We start from the raw sequence: 19722 nt of genomic DNA, 5'->3' as shown, positions 1-19722 counted from the left end.
ATTTAAGATGTAAGAGTTAGTTAATAAGAAGCCTGAGCTAACAGGCCAAACAGTGTTGTAATTATTATAGTTGTTGTGTGATTATTTGGTCCTGAGTAGCTAGGAAGTGAACACACAATATCCATTTAAACATACACAATCAGACTTCTTTTTGCAGGCTATACCCTCCTTCAATACTCAGGCTCCCCAGACCAGGCAGGTACCCCCATCCTGGCAGCTGCCTCCTATAGGCTGTTGTACCATGCAGGCAACACTCATATCCTGAACATGGCACCCAGACCTTGTGATTCAGAAAGAAACCAAAGTGCAAGTAGAAACATTTTGCTAATATTTAAATTAAATACAAAAATTTACTAAATAGGATAAAAATGATTTCTATTACTTTATACTGCCTTAACATTTTATATCAGCCTCTCATAATGGATAAAAGAAAGGCAGGCATTTAAAATAAACATTATGAGATAGAGAAATGTTGAAAGTTCTTATAGAACTGTACATCAGGATTGGATCTCCCCCTTTCTAAACATACATATGTGCCTCTACTTAGAATACCTGTGGTTTCACTTCAGATATCAGAGGCCAGAGAACAAACCTAGACCTTTAGAAGGAAATTTACTTATGATATTTTTTAAAAGATAGTACAGCTATATAGCCAAGGCAGGTCACCAACTCCAATCTTGCCTCTGCCCCTCAAGTGCAATGATGACAAGATTATGTTACTGCAGAATTAATGAAATTAAAGGTATATTCCCCGCCGCCGCCACTGGGAAACCTTCAGTGAGACAATCATGAATGAAGCAAGGAACAGATGTGTTGACCTAAGATAGCCCAGTCCAACCTTACCCTGGAGAAGATATTTTCCAAAGAGGAAGTTAAGGATCTCTTTGCTTTGTTTTTCAGAATGTCAAGCTTGAACCTCCCGCCACTTGTTGAATTTTCTGGGATGGTATTATTTGGAACAACCTAGAAAAAGGAAGGAAAAAAAAAACGAACAGCAAAGTTATAGTGCAGACACACTTGGGGTTCAATGAGGCTTTAAATGAAGGCTTAGGAGTAAGTCACTAAAAAACACAACAAGCCACCTTCAGTAGCTCAGTTAAGAAGTAATAATTTACGCTCCACACTGTGGATTGCAAAGATTATAAGGAAAGGAATTTACTATTGTAAGTAATAAAAAAAAAGACAGAAACAAAACCTTTTCTCCATGCCTTTCCATTTCATTCACATATTCCCACTTCATTCACCAAAACTTAAACTCAGGATGTCTGTTTTTATGCTGCTTTTCAGCTGGCTACAACCATCCCTTTCTAAGGTGTCTGTTTTGAGTAACAATTACAGGGGACAATTAAGTTTTCAAAGAGCAGAGCTCTCTGTATGTCAGGCGCAGTCCAACAATGCTTCTGCTAAGCTCCAGTTTCCAAGGCTGGAGAGTGGCTCAGTCATTAAGGGAACCGGATGCTTTTGCAGAGGACCCAGCTTCAGTTTCCAGCACCCACAACCTTCTTTAACTCCAGTTCTAGCGGATCCAGGGCTCTTTCTGGCCTCCATGCACACACATGGACAGACAGAAATACATGCAGGCAAAATGACCACACACAAAATAAATAAATCCTTTTTTAAAAAGTCTCAATTTTTATTTGTATGTTGTCGTGTATTTTTCAGATTAGAAAAGCTTCACCAAAAACATGAATCAATGAGGTGTCCACTGTTAGGTTCTTTGTGTATTTAATCCAATTCCAGTTCTCTGGTGCCATGAGCAAGTGAAGCCAGGGGAAACCCTGAATGGGCCCTCAGGCACTAGGCAAATGTGGAAAATTTTGGTGTAAATGCTAAGAAGAGAGACATCTGTGAAAAAGTGATATCTTAGGGGAATCTATCTCCCAGGCATGTTAAAAAAAAAAAAAAAAAAAAAAACATGCAAAGGTCAGGGAAATCAGAGACCGGAACAGTCATCTCTGAAGGCTGCTGGCTTCAGGACCATACAGGAAGCCCTGAAGGGCCACCCCTAATCATCCCCAGCAGCTTTGGAGGGGAGGATGAGCTGGCTCAGCTGTTTGCCTGACCACCTGCGTTAGATTCCTCCAGGTTTGTGGGGAAAGAGAACTGACTGCTGCAAGCCCTCCTCTGGCCTACGCACTGCTGCGCGCTCAAAGTGAACAAAATGTGTTAAGAGAGAGAAGCAGAGGCTTTGGCTACAAAGCAAGGCACGGTGATACAATTCTGCCCCTGGAGGGGCTGAAGCAGGAGGATTCAGTGTTTGGGGGCAGCCTCAGCTACATGTCAAGTGTCTCAGCATCAAAGCAATGTACGGATGCAAAAACCTCTTCAATGCTCTTGTAGTGGTAGCTTTTTGCTTGTTTTGAATCACTGTGCAACTGAGAGTAAGTTCAAGGCTATGGATACAGACATGCCATTCCTCAGTTTACAGGGAAACAGGTGTGCATATAGAAAACTATTGTCCTTGCCACCATTCAGATAAAACACGCATAGGAATATGTAAAAGAAAATAGATTGATGTAATTTTTAAAGTAGCTGCATTGCACATCATGAACACACATCATGAATTTTAGGGTTAGGGTTATTCCTACCCCAAATATTAAATTATTTTATACTTTGAAACTATAATTATTTTTATCTCAATGTGCCAAGGTCTGCTAAGATTTCCCATAAACTTAATAAACGCTGACATTTTGGAAGTGTGATAGACTTTCACCCTACAAAAGAGGCGGAGAGCACAGAGGAAAGGAATTTCTTCCATGTCTTGGTGATGTTTGAACTCCATGAAAACATAGACAGACGTAAGCCAGGAGGAAGCGGATCTCACCGCTGGCCCTTCCCCGATGTGCACGTGGGTCTTCTGCTTGGCTTCACAGAGCTGGCGCAGGTGCAGGATCACAAGTTCGTTCTCTTCCTGGTCACTGATGGGCTTCATTTTCTGTTGAACAGAGGAAGCAAGAGCATAGTAGGGCAGAACAACCTAGCTCTCTTGTCATAGCCTCAGATAGATTTATACGTCCAGAGGATAAATGTAAATCTAGCTTTTCCATTCTGCTAACCCTGGGCATGGACATCTTAGAGGCGATGGAATGGAAATGAAAATTTAGTGATAGGACCCGACAATGTTCTTCATGTTCCTATACAGGATCTGTGAAGAGCGATACCTGAACGCGTTCAAAGATGTCGGCTTGCTCGTTATCGGTCAGTGAAGAGAGATGCCTCTGGATGACCAGTTTGGCTCGCGGTGGGTAGAGACCTAAAAGGAAAGGCGAGGGAAGCGTGAGGTGGAGGCTGGCTGCAGAGACCCAAGAGTCCATCGGCCATTACACTTCACCCTCCACCAGCTGGCTCCTAACTTCAGTCTTTCCAAGAAGAGGACCCTGGAACATGGAACCTGATGTCAAACCACTCCACCTAAACCATCAGGTCCCACAGCAGACCTGGACAGAGGACATCTACAAAGATGCTAACACTACTAAGTATAGACAACTTCCATTCGCTAAACTCATGAACCAACCAGTGTGAGAACTTGCAAGGGAACGAACACGCCAGCCCAGAGCCTATGCTAAGAAAGTTAAAAGAAAGTCAAAGGCTAGCCTTAACTAAACTACTAAGCTTCCAATTTCGGATCATAAATATAAACCAGCAATAATAACACTGAAATACAGAACGACTGGAGCATGGGTAATCCCCTCTCAGGGACTCACATTCTGAAAGAATAAAGCTTCATTTGGGGCAATTATTTCAGAAAATATTTTTACTTCTCTGTATTGTGATATTTAAATCTTTCCAAATTTTTTGGTTGCTCTTGTTGCTCTGCTGCTGTTGCTGCTGCTGTTGTTGAGAAGGCTAATTTTGTAGCCCAACATAGCCTCAAGATCTCCTCACCCCAGTATCCTCATTCCTGTGTGGCATATCTTTCCAGATGTGCAGTGGTATGTGGCAGCTTTCCAGATGTACAGTGCTGTGCAGCACATCTTTTCAGATATGCAGTGCCATGTGGTGCACCTTTCCAGATGTCCAGTGCTGTGCAGTGCACCTTTCCAGATGTTCAATGATGTGCTGTTCACCTTTCCAGATGTTCAATGCTGTGCTGCTCACCTTTCCAGATGTGCAGTGCTATGCAGTGTACCTTCCCAGGTGTGCTAAGCCATCAATTTCAGCTAATAATCCACATTTTAAAACATAATATATATTATGTCTTTAAATTTCCATAAGGATGTTTCCACTTTTAATTTTTTTAAGAAAAGTTTAATTCACAGTGACAATGATCAAGTGATCATCCATTCTGAAAAAGCAGCTTCCCACTGTGTGGTTAGCTGCCGTGTTAAGTATTGTCACTATATGTGGATTACAAAGAAGATATTTAGCTACATACAATATATAAAAAACTTTTTAAACAATTTTTAAAAATAATTTGATATTGAGCAAGATGAATCAGAAGGTAGAGGTGCTTGCTGTCAAGTTTGAACCCCAGAAACCACATGGCAGAACATGAGAAGCCACTCCTCCAAGTTGTCATCTGACCTTCATGTATGTACTACAGCACATGTGGACCCACACATCCACCCACACATAACAAATACGTGGATAAATATAATTTAAAAACTAAAAATAGTGTTGTTATTCTCAGACTGTAGTAAATACATTCTATAACATTAAACTGTAATCCTGATTTTCCAGGTATCCATTATTTTTACTTATGATGAATAAGCAAAGCAGTTGACTAAAAGTCCTTTCCTATGACTTAATGTGGTATAACAGAGTTTGAATACAAACACTATCATCAAAAAAAGCATGCTGTCAAGCTTTCTAACTGGAGGTCTAAGAAAAGTGCAAACTGACAGCTAACTGAAACAGAGACTTGATCACATTTTAGCTGTGTGTGTGTGTGTGTGTGTGTGTGTGTGTGTGTGTGTTGCGGGCAAGGGTTGTGTGCATGTGCTGGGGAAGCCAGAGGTTGTTCTTAGACATATTTTCTCTTTTCCTTCCACCTTATTTTGAAATGCCATTTCAGCTTCAGCTCGACTGTGTTGCCATCTGGCCCCCAAGGCACAACCGTCTCTGCCCCCTTCCATAGCAATGGGCTTGCAGGCTCATGCCACCATATCTACACCTTAGAAGGGTCCTGGGGATCCAAACCTATGTCCTCCTGCTTGCACAGAAAGCACTTTAACCACTTAGCCACCTCCCCAGTCTCTACATTTTATTTACTTTCTGAAAATTACCTGGATCTCTGCAGACAGCATGGTAAAGAAGCCCTTTAAAAATCATTTCCAAAAAAAAAGTAGAATTTGGTTCATGACTGCCAGGATTAGTGCACAGCTGTCTTACATAGCTGATTACAACTGCACCTGCTATAATTCACTCTGTGAACAGGGACAAGGACAGTAACTTTTCAGCCCCACATTTCTAGCTGAAGCATACAAGAGTCTGTGGAGAGTCACATAGGGTACGCTGAAACCTATTTCAGTGGTAGGAAGCACTCACAACCGTGGCTTAAGAGTCTCTCTGATTTAGAGCGAGAGAAACTCTCAGATGATGTGTTATGATACTGATCCACATCCCTGGGTGATTAAAGGAGAAACCCATGAAAGGCTACAATGTAGGCTGTGCCAAAACAGAACATCAACTTCATATACTATATACTGTGGGACCAGAACTGGACCCTAGATTTACAAAAAGAAAACAAAACAAAAACTGGTGAAGATCAATGAAGGGTTTCATTTGGATACTAGTTAATACTGATGGGAACTTCCCGTTCTGATCATTGTGCTGTGCTACAGAGGACATAAAGGATGGGGATGAAGATTCAGAAAACTCTATAGCCGTTCTGCAAAACCAAAAGATCAAAGATTCTTCAACTTGTCCTTTAACAGATATGCTGTCTCTGCTGGTCAATAAATTAGTTTTTCATTCATCTTAGAATGTAGCTGGGCATGGTGGTGCATGCTATTAGTCCCAGAACTCAGGACGCAGAGGCAGGACGATCTCTGTGAGTTAGAGGCTATTCTGGTTTTCATGGTGAGTTCCAGGACAGCCAGGAATACATAGGAAGCCTGTCAAAAAAAAAAAGGCCACTCTCTCTGCCTGAGAATCAGGATGTAGCTCTCAGCCACTCCGTCCACGCCTGCCTGCAGGCCACTGTGCTCCCTGCCATGATGATAATGGACTATCTGAAACTGTAAGCAAGCCCCCATTAAGTGTTTTCTTTTTTATAAGAGTTGCATTGATTATGGTGTCTCTTCAGAGCCACAGAACACTGCAAAGACAGCAAGGTTTCCAGTCCCAGCCATGACCTCCTTCTTGTTGAGAGGGTCTTACGTGTAATTCGAGAGCTGTTGGTTACCATCAAGATATGTGAGTCACATGAGAAGTGTTTTGAAAATGGGTTCCAAAACTTCCTCAGTAGTTTTATCTTTTTCTTACTTGTGGAGTTTTGGCAAGTTTGGGTAGCAAGCTATGTATCACTATTTCTTCCAAGTAAGCAGTTTCTGCTAAACAAACCCCTGGAATGAGCAGGCCCGAGTTGTTAGATTGTTTTTCATGCTTTTGCTTTGGTTTTGAATTTGTTTTTATTTTTTACTTTTTTTGTATCTGAATACAGTTTCCCCTCTTTGGGGAATAAAAAATGCTCTTCTCTTTTAATGCTTTTATTATTTGGTTTGTTTACACTGAGGACTTTCTTTGATCCATCTGGAATATCCTGTGAAGAGATAATGGAAGGACTCTCTCTCCCTCTCTACAGTTAGCTAATCCAACACCATTCGCTCCCACATAGATTTACACAAACTACACACACAGGCATACACACACACAGGCATACACAAACTACATACACACACACAGGCACACACAAACTAAACACATAGATACATATATACACACACACATTCCATTTCATAAATGTTCCATATGTTTTAAAGTAACAACTATTCTGTAAAATCACCCTTAAAAACTTTAAAAACCTGAGTATTACCTTAAAATAGTTTTCGATAGTGTAGTTGTGTGGATATTTAAAAACTCTATAGTTTGGCACATGCTTATTTGGAGCCTATGGGATAGAAATTACGACTAGGATCTACAGCTCGGCCTTACTGTGGAGTTTGCCCTGTTTCTATCCGTTACAGCACCTATCATCCTGAGCTGCATTTCTCTGCTTACACTCCTGTCTCCTCCAGAGGGAAAAGTCTCTGGAGGCACAGTGTGTGGCAAGCATTTCTGCTTTCCCAGCACATGTTGCCTGGTCCACAGCAGACACTCACTCGACAAGTGCTACGACATTTGCATCTCAGCACAGATTAAAAAGAAGAAGAACACTTGCTTCGTGATACCACCTTCATTATCTCAGCTTTTCCAAGGACTCTGAAAAGCCAAGCAGGTTTCACTACAATGCTCATCTTTCAGAATACATCTCCAAGTGAGAGAGGAAAGAAAAGGAAGAATTGAACAGTCAGAGGTGCGTTTGCCTCTCATTCATTCAGCAAATGTTTGCTCATTCCCACTGCGCACATACATAACAGGTCTTCAGAGCTGTGGGAAATGCAAGCCCTTCGCTTGAATTTACCTTCAGAAGAAAAGGGAGCGAGACAGAGAGAAAGTCAAGCATGCAGAGCGACTGATAGCTCAGTCGGGTTTGACCGGGCCAAAGAAATGCCTTTGCGGTTCTTGCTCACAGGGAAACAAAGAACTATTCAATGACGGTGGGGACTTGAACATGTCAACATGCCAAAGCAAACTCTCCTCATGCCAAGGCCACACTCTATGGTACCTTCAATCCTCTCACAGAGCTTATGCAAAGAGTGCATGGGGCAGGCCTCGCACAGCTTGATCTGGGTCTTGGCGCTCTGCAGTGCTGCGGCCGTGCTGAAAGCTTGCTTCAGAGTTAGCATGACCTCATCCACCTACAAGAAGAAACAAAACTCGGGTCTATAAAAGTTGGCTTTCATGGAGACATTAAAAAAAATACCAGCAATGTGAGCCTTTTATCGGTGGCTGACTAAATAATAAATAATAGAATTCTGATGACTAGCAGAGTTGGCAGAGAGTAAACAGCCGTCTTGAAGTCAGATCTTTCAGCCATATAATTAAAAGCCGGGTGCAAAGACGATAGCAGTCTGCAGCATATAATACGGATCTGTTACTCGGATGCTATTTTCAAGTCCCACGGGCAGCTACGCTATCACAGACAGTTTAATTAGTAAATCAAATCTTTGCTTAATTGAATGAGTTGTCAGACAAGCATGTCTTTGGAATTTTCCTTGGATACGTATTGGGAGCAACAAACTCGAGTCAGCGTTCGGGTATCTTAATAGGCATCCTTTTCTTCTAGGCAGCTGTTGGTGTCAAAGCAAACAACGTTGTGTCTGAGTCAGTTCTGAAGGAAAGTGATCTCAAGTAAAATACCAGCGGGGAAATCTATGCATACTGTTAGCCGTGTTTCTACACTGTCTGACTTACTGCCATTCTACTTATGATTTGTGATTCTAAGTTGTGACGTCTAAATGTTCAAGAGCTGACTGTCACCATGGGGCCAGCAGCCCAGGATGGCCAGCCTGCTCTCTGCCTTGCTCTTGCTTTGGCCTAGCATTTGAATCAACTATCTAGAATCCCCGAGGTTCCTCTGAAACCAAGTAGCTCCTCATCTTCCACAGGCCACCACGCCTTTTCTGTGACAAGGTTACTCATGGAAGGGGAGACGTTCCCACACTCTGTAGGACTCTGGTAACATCTGAAACCCTCATGGCAGAGATATTGGATCCTAGCAGCCTTGACTCAGCCAGGTCTGGTGAGCAGAGTCACCTGTGATGCTTAGGGTACCCCGCTTCCACTTCTCGGTCCCTATTCTCCTACACCCTGGCTTAAAAAGAAGTTGTTTTGAAAGAATATTGATCCACTTCTGCATTTGAAGCCTCGTGAAACTGAAAGGAGAGCTCAAAACCATACTAAGCAAGCAGCCGACATTGCTACATTCCGTTGTATGACCAACCTTAGAAAAGCACGGGAATAATTTCACAGCACTCCTCCCGATAAAAGTATTATCTAATTTGTGACACCATAACCATAAACAAGAGGTCAGTGGTCTTTGTCACCATCCATAAGCAACAGGAAATACAATGGTTTGTCTCTGTCATTATTCTTCCACCCTTGAAAAAAAAATAACCACGGTAACACAGTAAAGCCTGTTTAAGCCAAGGGCATACACATGTAAAAGTTCCACGATGGTCGGGCTGTGGCTCCTGACTTCTGTTCATTCTTCAAGGGTAAAAACATCTCTAAATGTCATCTTCTTTCCACACAGAGGACTGAGTTCCCAACAGATGAGACTGCAAAGACAGAGAGATCCAGTCGCAGAAGCAGTGGACGTCAATAGCCCCACTTACCAGAGATTCGTTGGCACACTGGAACACGTAACAGATGTACTGGCTCAGCCCTGGCTCTGGAGACTCCCGACAGATGAAGCCAAAGTGATCAACGTGCTTTATTCCCTAGATAAAGGGGGAAACACAATACAAGCAGGGCTTGTGGAATGTTCCCTGATAGAGACTGACATAATTTCTACACCTGCCTAACTCCACAAATTTCTCCTTCATGGCAATGTGACCAAAGACATAATGTCATTTTACATAAAACATAATGCTCACAGATGCCCCGCTGATGCAAGAGATAAAGAGGGACATCCACTTAGACCCTGTGTTTTTTATTAAAAACAAAAAAAAAAACAAAACAAAAGAAAAAACATTGCTAGTATGGTCCATTATTTCTTAAAATGAAAACATGATGTTTGCCTGTAATAAATTTTCAATTTATTGTCTTAGCATTGTAGCCAGTGATTCAACATAAAACCTTTCCTAGTCTATATGAAGATAAGAATCTCAGAAAAACTACAAGAGGCACCCCTCAAATTAAATACTGTACAGTTCTATAAAGTTTGTATGGAAATTGCTGGAATACTTGTCAATTTATAGATATTCAAGGAACCATATAAGGAAAGATTGATATTCTTCTTCACGTGCTTGCTGCAAGTGCCAATTATCCACAGTCACAAACCTTCGTACTTTCTGTATCCAAGTTAAATGATTTCAGCTGTATTTATTCTAATTAAAAATTCAGGCTAGCAGTTGTGTGGCTTGGTCTTCTGTGGGACTCCTAACAGTGGGAGCAGGGGCTGAATCTAACTCTTTTGCTGGTTTTTGAGACCCTGTTCCTCATAATGGGTTGCCTTGCTCAGCCTTAATACAAGATGTGGAGCTAAGTTTTTATGCAACTTGATAAGATCATGTTTTGTAGATATCCATGGAAGGCATGTATTTTTCTGAATAGAAATGGAAGAGAAGTGAATGGGAAGGCAGGGGGGAGGGAGAAGGAAGGTCAGGGAGAAGAGGTGGGAGGGGAAACCATGGTCTGAATGCAAAATAAATAAATTTAAAATAAAAAATAAGTGAAATAAAATTTATATTTAAAATAATTCAGACTGGGGGTGATGAGATGTCTCAGTAGTAAATGCACTTGATGCATGAGCCTGGAAAACAGAGTTCAATCCCCAGAGCCTGCACAAAGGTGGAAGGGAAAAGCAATTTCACAGTTAGCCTCTGACCTCTACACGTGTGCTATAGCATGCACACGTACACACACTAATAATAAATAAATACGCTTTCAGCCAGGCTGTGGTGGTGCACTCCTTTGATCCCAGCACTTGGGAGGCAGAGGCAGATGGATCTCAGGGAGTATGAGGCCAGCCTACTCTTCAAAGTGAGTTCCAGGACAATCAGGAAACCATGTCTCGAAAAAACAAAACAAGATAGTAGATAGATAGATAGATAGATAGATAGATAGATAGATAGATAGATAGATAGACAGACAGACAGACAGACAGATAGATAATAAATACATTTTCAAAATAATTTTTTTTGGTTTTTCGAGACAGGGCTTCCCTGTAGTTTCTAGAGCCTGTCCTGGAACTAGGTCTTGTAGGCCAGGCTGGCCTCGAACTCAGAGATCCGCCTGCCTCTGCCTCCCGAGTGCTGGGATTAAAGACGTGCGCCACCACCGCCCGGCTCAAAATATTTTTTTAAATATAAAAGCTGAGTCTGAATGCACATACCAGTAAGTAATCAGTACCATGTTTCAATGGCAACACAGCAATTTGAAAACTAGGTTGACGGAAAATATGAAGTGTGCCCGACATCTCCTAAATGCAAATGAGAAGAAAAGTCTTTGGGGTCAGATCTGCACTTCCGTGCTGCCTCAGCTACTGACTGAGGTATGAGTTACTGTGCTCAGCATCCACTGCCGTCTCTGGCTTTATTTCCTTTATTCAGTATCAAAGAGCACAAAGACAGCTACTATGGGGAAGGTGTGGGAGCTAGAACCGAGAAACAGCTCTGATGGCTCCAAGAGTGTTTCATCAGTGACCCCGTTCTTCCTTGCTATGAAATATTCAATCTATGCAAAGGACATGGAAAAAGAAATTAACTCTGCTGGATTTTGTGTAAGGGTGGGGGAAGCAAAGAGGAGTAAGACTGGTAAAATTAGCTCCATACGCACAACTCTGGTGAAAGAGCTTTTATTACTGCCTTAGTACTAAGTGGGGGACCTCACAGGGCCTCATTAGCTCAGTGCACCTTCAGATGTAGACAATGCTTCCAGAAATAAAAAAAAAAGAAGCATTTGTAGGCATAAGGTATTCAAAGGGAGGCCAGTTCCTGAACACAGCCACCTTGCATCCGTTCATCTCCTGTGCGGAAGTGGTAGGAGTGGGTGAGGAGAAGTGGATGAGCCGGCTGACGCTGGATGCCTTCCCTCCAGGCTCCCTCTGGTTGCTGTCTGATTGTTTCCTGAACTACAATATCATAACGCAGAGCTTGACTTCCTTAAAAGGAAAAAGGCAAAGGAAATCAAAGTTGAGCTTCCACGCCCATAAGTTTGGTTTGTCCTTGTGTGTGCTTACATTCATTGGATAATCAATGCACACTGGGCAGCTTAGGAAAGTGGGGCCAGGAGTTGCTACCTTGGTGCCGAGTATGTCATGAGCTAAACTTGGGTTACATGTCACGTTTGCTGTAGCCCGTGGCCAACCATGGAGACAAGCTCATTCGCACTGGTCATGTGTACTCAACATCTAAGGGCTCCATTTCAATACATGAGATTCTAATGTCCCACCAAAAGAGACATGCTCATACCATAAGTCAATTAGTCACAAACCTCTGCAAGGTTTGTGACCTTGTAGGAACTTCCCAATAAATGGACAACTAAAAAAAGAGTTAAATATTTTGAGGGTTAGAATCATATTCCCACAGAATTCCTGTGTTCCTTAAATAGGAATTTCGACGTTTGTAATCTAACCGTCCTAGATTCAAATGGTACTGCTCTCTACATTGCTGGAGTAGAAAATGTTTATCACTCAAAAATTCCTATTATAGGAATAATATTAAAACAAGGTGTTAGAAATAAAAGTACATTAGTTAAAGCAAATAACTAATAAAACATACAAAGAAATCGTTGCCATCAAAAAAAAGTCTGAATGTCATACCAAGAGTAACGCTGACTCCATAATTCAAAGAGAAGACCCTACAGTAGAAATGACTTTCTCATGTAGAAGTATGACCCTTTGTCTTTAATGGCTGAGCTGACCCTCTAATCTGATTTTTCAACATCAAGATGCAGGGACCCTGCAAAAAGTATATTCCTGAATGTACTTTAAGCCACCAGGCCAGTAACAAAAGATTATTTTCAATCCCACAGAGATGTCATTAAATATGTAATTTTTCCACATTTTGACTTAAGTACACCTTCTTTTCTGGCAGGTATATATTTTCTTCTCATGATTACAGTCTGTTCAGGCAGCTCAAACTTTGGGGTAGATATTCTAAAACACTACAATAGTCTATGACTAATATTATATACATTTGTCTCTGTTGATGTTTTAAATCATAAATACATTCTTTGTGGAGTAAAAATTTTTTAAAAAAAGGACTCCTCAAAGTTGACTATATATGGTAGCAGAAACGAAGAAGACTACTTCTCCTTTTATTACCTGCTGTGGGATAAAGAACAAACTTATCTTGGTGACACCCACAAGACCCACAGCCCACCAGTCTGAGGAACATTTGCTGTGAGGTATTTTCAAAAGAATCCACTACCACAAAACCTCCTCCAGCAGAAGGGTTTGGGGAAACATCACTAAGACAAAAAGCTAAGGAAAGTGAGGGGAAAATGGAATAACAGACACTCAAGGTCCTGGGAAGGATTCCGTTGCCAGAGTCAAGCACATGAACACATTTTAATTGTAAGGGACAAGTGTTCTTTAAAACATTATTTCTCTTAAATTTGGCTCAGCAATGAAGCCACTATTAGGCCAGTATGTATAAGAAAAGTCCTAGGTTCATTCCTGGGGTGGGGGATGAAGAAAAAGAAAAGGGAAATAAAAAAAAATCTTAAGTTTAAAATAATATGTGATGTAAGGAAGCACAGCTGTTATTGTGACTAATTGTGGAGCACGACAATTGGTTTCTTCAAATGCTGGGCTGTGACCTGATGGCATACCTGAGAACAAGAGGAAATATCTTTGAAATTCTTCTCCAGCACGACCGATTTAGTGTCTGGGCTGATGAGGTTAATCTCAAAACGGCCGACCTTGAAAAGGAAAAGACAGAGCATCAATCACTTAGCACTTGAGGCCCTCAGTCTTCCTGGGCAATGAAATACGCAACAATGGAGATTCAAATGCTGTGGCCCAGACCAACCTATTTCACGTGTGTTTTGCCATATCATCCAACCCAAAGTCAGGTCTCTCGAGTCATTTCTTTCCTCTGTTGGGAAATTAAGCAACCCTCAAGTCTTTCTAAGCCAAAGAACACAAATCTTTTTAGCAGTTAAGAAATGACTTCCTTTTCAAAACTGTGCCACCTGCGATACACATCCATGCATGCAGGCAACACACTCATAACACATAGGATCAATACATCCAAAGAAACCTTTCTAATGTGTAAGCTTTCCTCAAGTCACTAATCTTACACCAGCTGACTGGCATTATCATTAGATGCTTTTCAAAACAGTCAATAAAATGATATATGCAGAACTGAGCTCAGTTAAATTTTTGGAAAATAGATATTCAAAAAAGCTAACATAAAGAACTCCAACTAGCAGAGAACATGTCTGGGAATCCAAAGAAGAGGAGAAACCGACTTCACGTATCACCAGACACAGGACCAAAGCCAGTCTGCCCATAAGCCCAGAGGGTGACGGATCAAGACAATGACAGAACAAAGGATGCAAGCCGGAGATCAGCTGCAGACTAACCACAAACCTTCTCCGGGACAACAACATATATTCAATTCTTTAAGTGAAATTACATTTTCCATAATCCTGTAAATTTGTAAACTATTTTTAAGATAAAAATATCTCATAGAGGAACTAAAAAGATGGCTCGTGGCTAAGAACACTGGCTGTGCACGCAGGAGGACTTGAGCTCAGGTCCTAGAGCCACTTAACAAGCTGGCCTTGGTCTTACAGGCACTGTAATGTCAGCACTACAGGGGTAGCGGGAGGCTAACTCAAGAGGATGGCAGAGGCTTGCTGTCTGTCTGTCTACTTGATAAGAGAATTCTATATTCAAGGAGAGGCCCTGCATTAAAGGAATAAGGCAGAGAGTGATAGAGGCTAAAACCTAACTTCTTCACAGGATACCAGATCTGGGCACATACGCACACACCAGAAACCCCGCTCTCCTCTCCCCCATTTCTCTCTCTCTCTCTGTGTCTCTCTCTGTCTCTCTCTCTCTGTCTCTCTCTTTCTCTCTCTCTCTCTCTCTCCCTCTCCCTCCCTCCCTCTCTCCCTCTCCCTCTCTCCCTCTCTCTCCTCTCTCTCTCTCTCTCTCTCTCTCTCTCTCTCTCTCACAACACACAGAATTACCTTTTACATTTAATATAGCTGTATCAAGTTATTGAATAATTGACCTAGTGAATCATCAGGACAATCATTTTCCTTTACTCCTCTATTTCTGGGGGAAAAGTACATCAGTGTTTACATGAATGAAATCTTTGGAACCTCTCTCTCTCTCTCTCTCTCTCTCTCTCTCTCTCTCTCTCTCTCCCTCCCTCCCTCCCTCCCTCCCTCCCTCCCTCCTTCCCTCCCTCCTCTCGCCAAAGTCTACCTCACCAAACTAGCTTTCCAAGATTCATGCCTTACAAGCATTGCTAACATTTTGTAGCTTTATTAAAGAGTGTATTTGGGAATCAACCCAAGCCAGACACTGGTGACGAACACCTCGTATCTATTGCCTGCCTCTTCACAACTGTTATGAGAAGTTTTGCATTCTCTCTGCCTCCCTGGGGTCCATGACTCATCTGTGTTCTTCCTTCATCTGGTCCTCCTGCTTCTGAGAGAGAAAAGCTAAAGGCCAGAAGGGCTTACTGTGGCTACTGGGGTGAGCAGAAAGAGAAGACTGGCAGATGGGGCCAGGACTACAGGGAGGATAGCTTAGTCCCTCACATACAAGCAAGAGGACCTCAATTCCCAGAGCCCAGCTTTGATTTTGTTTATGTTTTTTTTTGTTTGTTTTTTGTTTTGTTTTTGTTGTTTTTTTTTTTTAAAGCAGAGCATAGCCGAGTGCTCGTACAGCCCATACTGGGAAGAAAAGCAAATCCCTGGAATTCTGCTAGCCAATCAACCTCCCATACTTCCAGAAGAGACCCTGCCTCAAAACAAAACAAGGAAGATGATGCCTAAGGAGTGGTACCCAAAGGTTGACCTCTGGCCTCCACATGTACCCAGACACACGTGAGCAACACACACACACAGGCACCCACTGACCAGGGAGGAGTTATAGCTGCTCAACATCTTAAGAAGCTTCAGGCCAAAACCCCCTGCCAGGCTACCTGGAAGAGCATGGTCCTGTTCTTCTCCGAATCTGAGGGCTGCACGTGACTGGGCGCGCTTGCGTGCCTCCTCCTTGGCTGTGGTTTCTGGCTGTTGTCATGGACCTTTTTCTGCATAACGCCTGTGACGCTGCTGCACCGCGATCGGAACTCCTGCTGCTCATCAAAACCACAGTCTTCCAAAATCCTCTCTGGGAAGCAAACCCGAGAGCTGGCCAGTGTGGGTTGGCTGGCCAGGGAGGGCAGGGCATGGTGACTGGTGACCGCACCATCTGACTTCTCAGGCAGGATGTCATCTGGAGACACAGGAGACTCAGCCTCAAAGACACCCAGCTCATCCCCAGGGTCCCCAGCCTTCTCGCCCTGCAGCCTCAGCCGCTGCTGCTCGTGCAGGCTGAACTTCTCCTTGCAGTCATCAATGAGACTGGAGGGTGCCTTCTTGTGGGTCACGATCACCCTCCCGCAGTAGAGGACTTCAAACTTCTGAGAGTTGTAGAAGGCGTCCTCGTTGTCTTTGCTGGGTTTGGAATCCTCCTTCATGGCCGCCTTGGACAACTGCCTGATGCTACTGATCACATCTGGAACCTGGGGAGACAATTGAAGTCCTTCTTTTAGCGGCTTGTCCGGAGACCGTTTCTGTTTCAGGTACACAGACTAGATTTTCATCCTGAATGATAGGAACACAGAATGCAATGTGGTGCCTACAGGAGGCAGGGACAGTAAAAGGGTACAGTACTCTGACGTAAACTGCATGAGATTATTCAGATCATGGAGCCTACATGAAATTCATAGGTTAAATGTTCCTGTGCAACTCTGCTGGGATGAGCTGAAGTTTCATCGTGAGATAAAAACCAGCTGCCCTCATCAGCATTAGCCAACTAAACCCACCCAAGATGGGACTTCACTGCCAAAGCTGGCGCTGAAGGACTAAATGCAGGAGTGGCGATTCGCAAGCACCTTATGCGGGAATATTAAAGGACACGGGACTTTGCCAAACTGTTAAACAGCTTCGTGGAGAGAGCCTGATGGCCACCATCTCTGTACATGCACACACAGACACAACCAGCATGCCCCCGGGTTAGTTCTTGCTCCAGCACTCCCTGCTGCCTAGTGCATTCAACATTGGGTAGAAATGGTTACATAAAAGAGAATTTACGTTTCTAGAGGATGGAGACATCTATCTCTATTTTTCTCCCATTTTCCCTAGTTTTCTAAGCATCTAGAATAATTTCTGGATGATAGCAGATCCCCATATATGTATTAGTCCCACAAAAAAACCTTCCATTTTTTTTTAGGGAAAGGGAACAACCATCTTGTACTCAGGGATACTCTGTATTTTGCCCTTAAATTTTCTAATGACTGTGTCAAGACCAGGATTCCTTGCCCTTCACATGGTTACTTGGGATCGAGTGCCAGAGGAGTCATTGGTTTAAAACAATACAAACATGAAGATTCTCTGTGGAGGACAAAGTCCCTAGACTATCTCTTCAGGGACTCACCCTGAACTTCTCACACATTTCAAGGATTAAGTCAGGTATCTGTGCTAACAGGTGACTCACAGTCTCTGACTCTATCTATTTGCCTAAGTTCATTGCTTACTCTACAAGAGGAATCCACAGTGTTAAAGAGTAAGCTAGTTGACACTCAACCCTATGACAAAGCACACTTATTTCAGTAGGTTGATTGCAGCCTTATGAGAATGATCTTTCTCTCCTTGTCAACTCTGTCCCAGTAATCACTTCATCTGATTACTAACCCAAAGATCCCTAAACCTCAAGTATCTACAGTATAAACAGAAACATTATCTGTAGGAACTCTTTTTAATTTCAGGTGTATATGTAAGGCATATATATATATATATAACATTATATGTGTATGCATTTATATGTATATTATATGCACATATATAATTTTATATATTGTATATATGAATGTGTGTCATGTACATGCACACATTACATAAGTCACTGAAGCCTATAAAGGCCAGAAGAGAACATCAGATTCCTTGGAACTGGAGCTAGAGATGGCTGTGAGGCACCAAGTAGGTGCTGGGAACTGAACCAGGGTCCTCTGCCAGAACAGCAAGTGTTCTTAACTGCTGAGCCATCTCTCCAGTTCCTTGCCAGAATATTTTCAGCTTTTTTTTTTATTTCATTGTTACCATATAAATGATTCAGGTACAGCTTCAGAGTTAGATTCTACAAGTGAGACTGAACGCAGCCAGCTCCTCGCTACTTTCTGCCAAGTCCTCTGGACTGTTTATTTGGTATTTCTTTATTGTTGTATGAAGAATTGAGATCTCTTCAAGGAAGCATAACCAGTGGCTGAACTTCCACAACTGCTGGAGCTCCTTTCTGTGACCACAGAGAAGGTCCAACACCTCAGTAAACGGCTCCATTTACATGAGCAGAGCCTGTCATCCTGAATTCTAAACTGAGTGGGTAATTTAACCTTCCAGTAATTTAACATGTTTACACCATAAACCTGATTCCTATTGCCTTTAATATCTCCTTCCAGACTGTGACTCACCACAGTGGCAGTGATCTAGGCCACATATGCTAACCACAGAACCTAGCTGAGGAGAGTCGACTCTGTCTATGCCTCTCACTATGTGAAAGACACAGAGAAGTAAACCGAGCATCATACACCCCTGCCTGCATGAGAAAGGACACACTGTCCCTTACCATTACTGTGAGGATAAGGTATCCACAGCAGAGAAACACACACAAACACACACATACACACACACACATATATATACACACACATACACACACACATATATATACACACACATGCATATATACACATACATAAACACACATATATATGCATACACACATATATACACATGCATATATTCACATGCATGCATAAACACACATATATATGCATATACACATATATACAAGCATGCATATATACATACATACACACGTATATGCAGATACATACACACAAACACATACACACTCCTTTTTAGTGATTGTATATGGGATCCACCAGAAACATTGTAATAGGAATAAAGTCTTTCTCCAACTCTGGCACAGACCTGTTTTGGTAGAACTGAGTGTTCTTCTGTAGCACAGCACTAAATGGTGTGATCTATCTGTGCAGTTATGAATATGGCTGAATAACTGAGTCCTCTGTGCATATGTTACATCTTCATCTCTTTCCTGTACCATAACACATGAGAATTTATTTGAGGAAAATGTAAGCTACAGTAATTTGTGTCTTCCAAGAATTATTCTCTGTGTGTGTCTGTGCACATCTGTGTGTGTCTGTGCACGTCTATGTGTGTGTCTATGCGTGTGTGTCTGTGTGTGTCTCTGTGTGTGTCTATGTGTGTGTGTCTGTGTGTGTGTGTCTGTCTGTCTGTCTGTGCTTCACAGGAGATGTGGGGAACCATAGCTTTTCCCTTTGTCCACCAGAATAGGAAGTACGGATGCACTTCCAGTGACCCCCAAATGCTGCCCAGCACCCCACCATATACATTCTAGCTGTGCATTCCAGGATTTTTGTGCCCTGGCAGTGAATACCTGCATGCTCAGACGCTGCCTGCAGCCCACACAGCCTGATTCAGACTTCGAGTTAATTCAAGGCGCCGCTTTTATTCTGGGCAACGCTGATTCTCTAACCGAAACAAAACTGGAAAAGACGCCAGCGAGCCAGACACTAGGAAGTTTATATTCCACAGCCAGCTTGGCTGATGTTCTGCTCAGTTCCCTCTGGAGAGTGGCTTTTTGCCTCTGCAAACCAGAGTTGTCTCAAGAATGAAAAGTGACAGATGCTCACAAAAAGTTCCCTTAGAGAGCCAAAAATCTGTGAATCTGTTTCTAGAGGGTGC

General features: G+C 42.4%; 1 protein-coding gene across 2 annotated transcripts in view; it reads right to left on the bottom strand.

Moving 5' to 3' along the window:
- Tbc1d4 (TBC1 domain family member 4) overlaps window positions 1-16457 on the bottom strand; it is a 57318-nt gene extending 40861 nt beyond the window's left edge. Inside the window, exons 1-7 of one of the 2 annotated variants that reach the window (XM_038310504.2) lie at window positions 15876-16457; window positions 13543-13632; window positions 9381-9485; window positions 7769-7901; window positions 3162-3253; window positions 2825-2935; window positions 844-963 (exon numbers count right to left, since the gene is read on the bottom strand). In XM_038310504.2, the coding sequence (XP_038166432.1) occupies window positions 844-963; window positions 2825-2935; window positions 3162-3253; window positions 7769-7901; window positions 9381-9485; window positions 13543-13632; window positions 15876-16415 (1191 nt within the window). In that variant the 5' untranslated portion in view covers window positions 16416-16457. The other variant, XM_038310505.2, reaches the window with a different exon arrangement.
- Between the last annotated feature and the right edge of the window lie 3265 nt (window positions 16458-19722).

Source organism: Arvicola amphibius, chromosome 13, assembly GCF_903992535.2.
Source record: "Arvicola amphibius chromosome 13, mArvAmp1.2, whole genome shotgun sequence".
Classification (NCBI taxonomy): Eukaryota; Metazoa; Chordata; class Mammalia; order Rodentia; family Cricetidae; genus Arvicola; species Arvicola amphibius.
The sequence above is the reverse complement of the archived record's forward strand: the minus strand, read 5'-3'. Positions and strand labels throughout refer to the sequence as shown.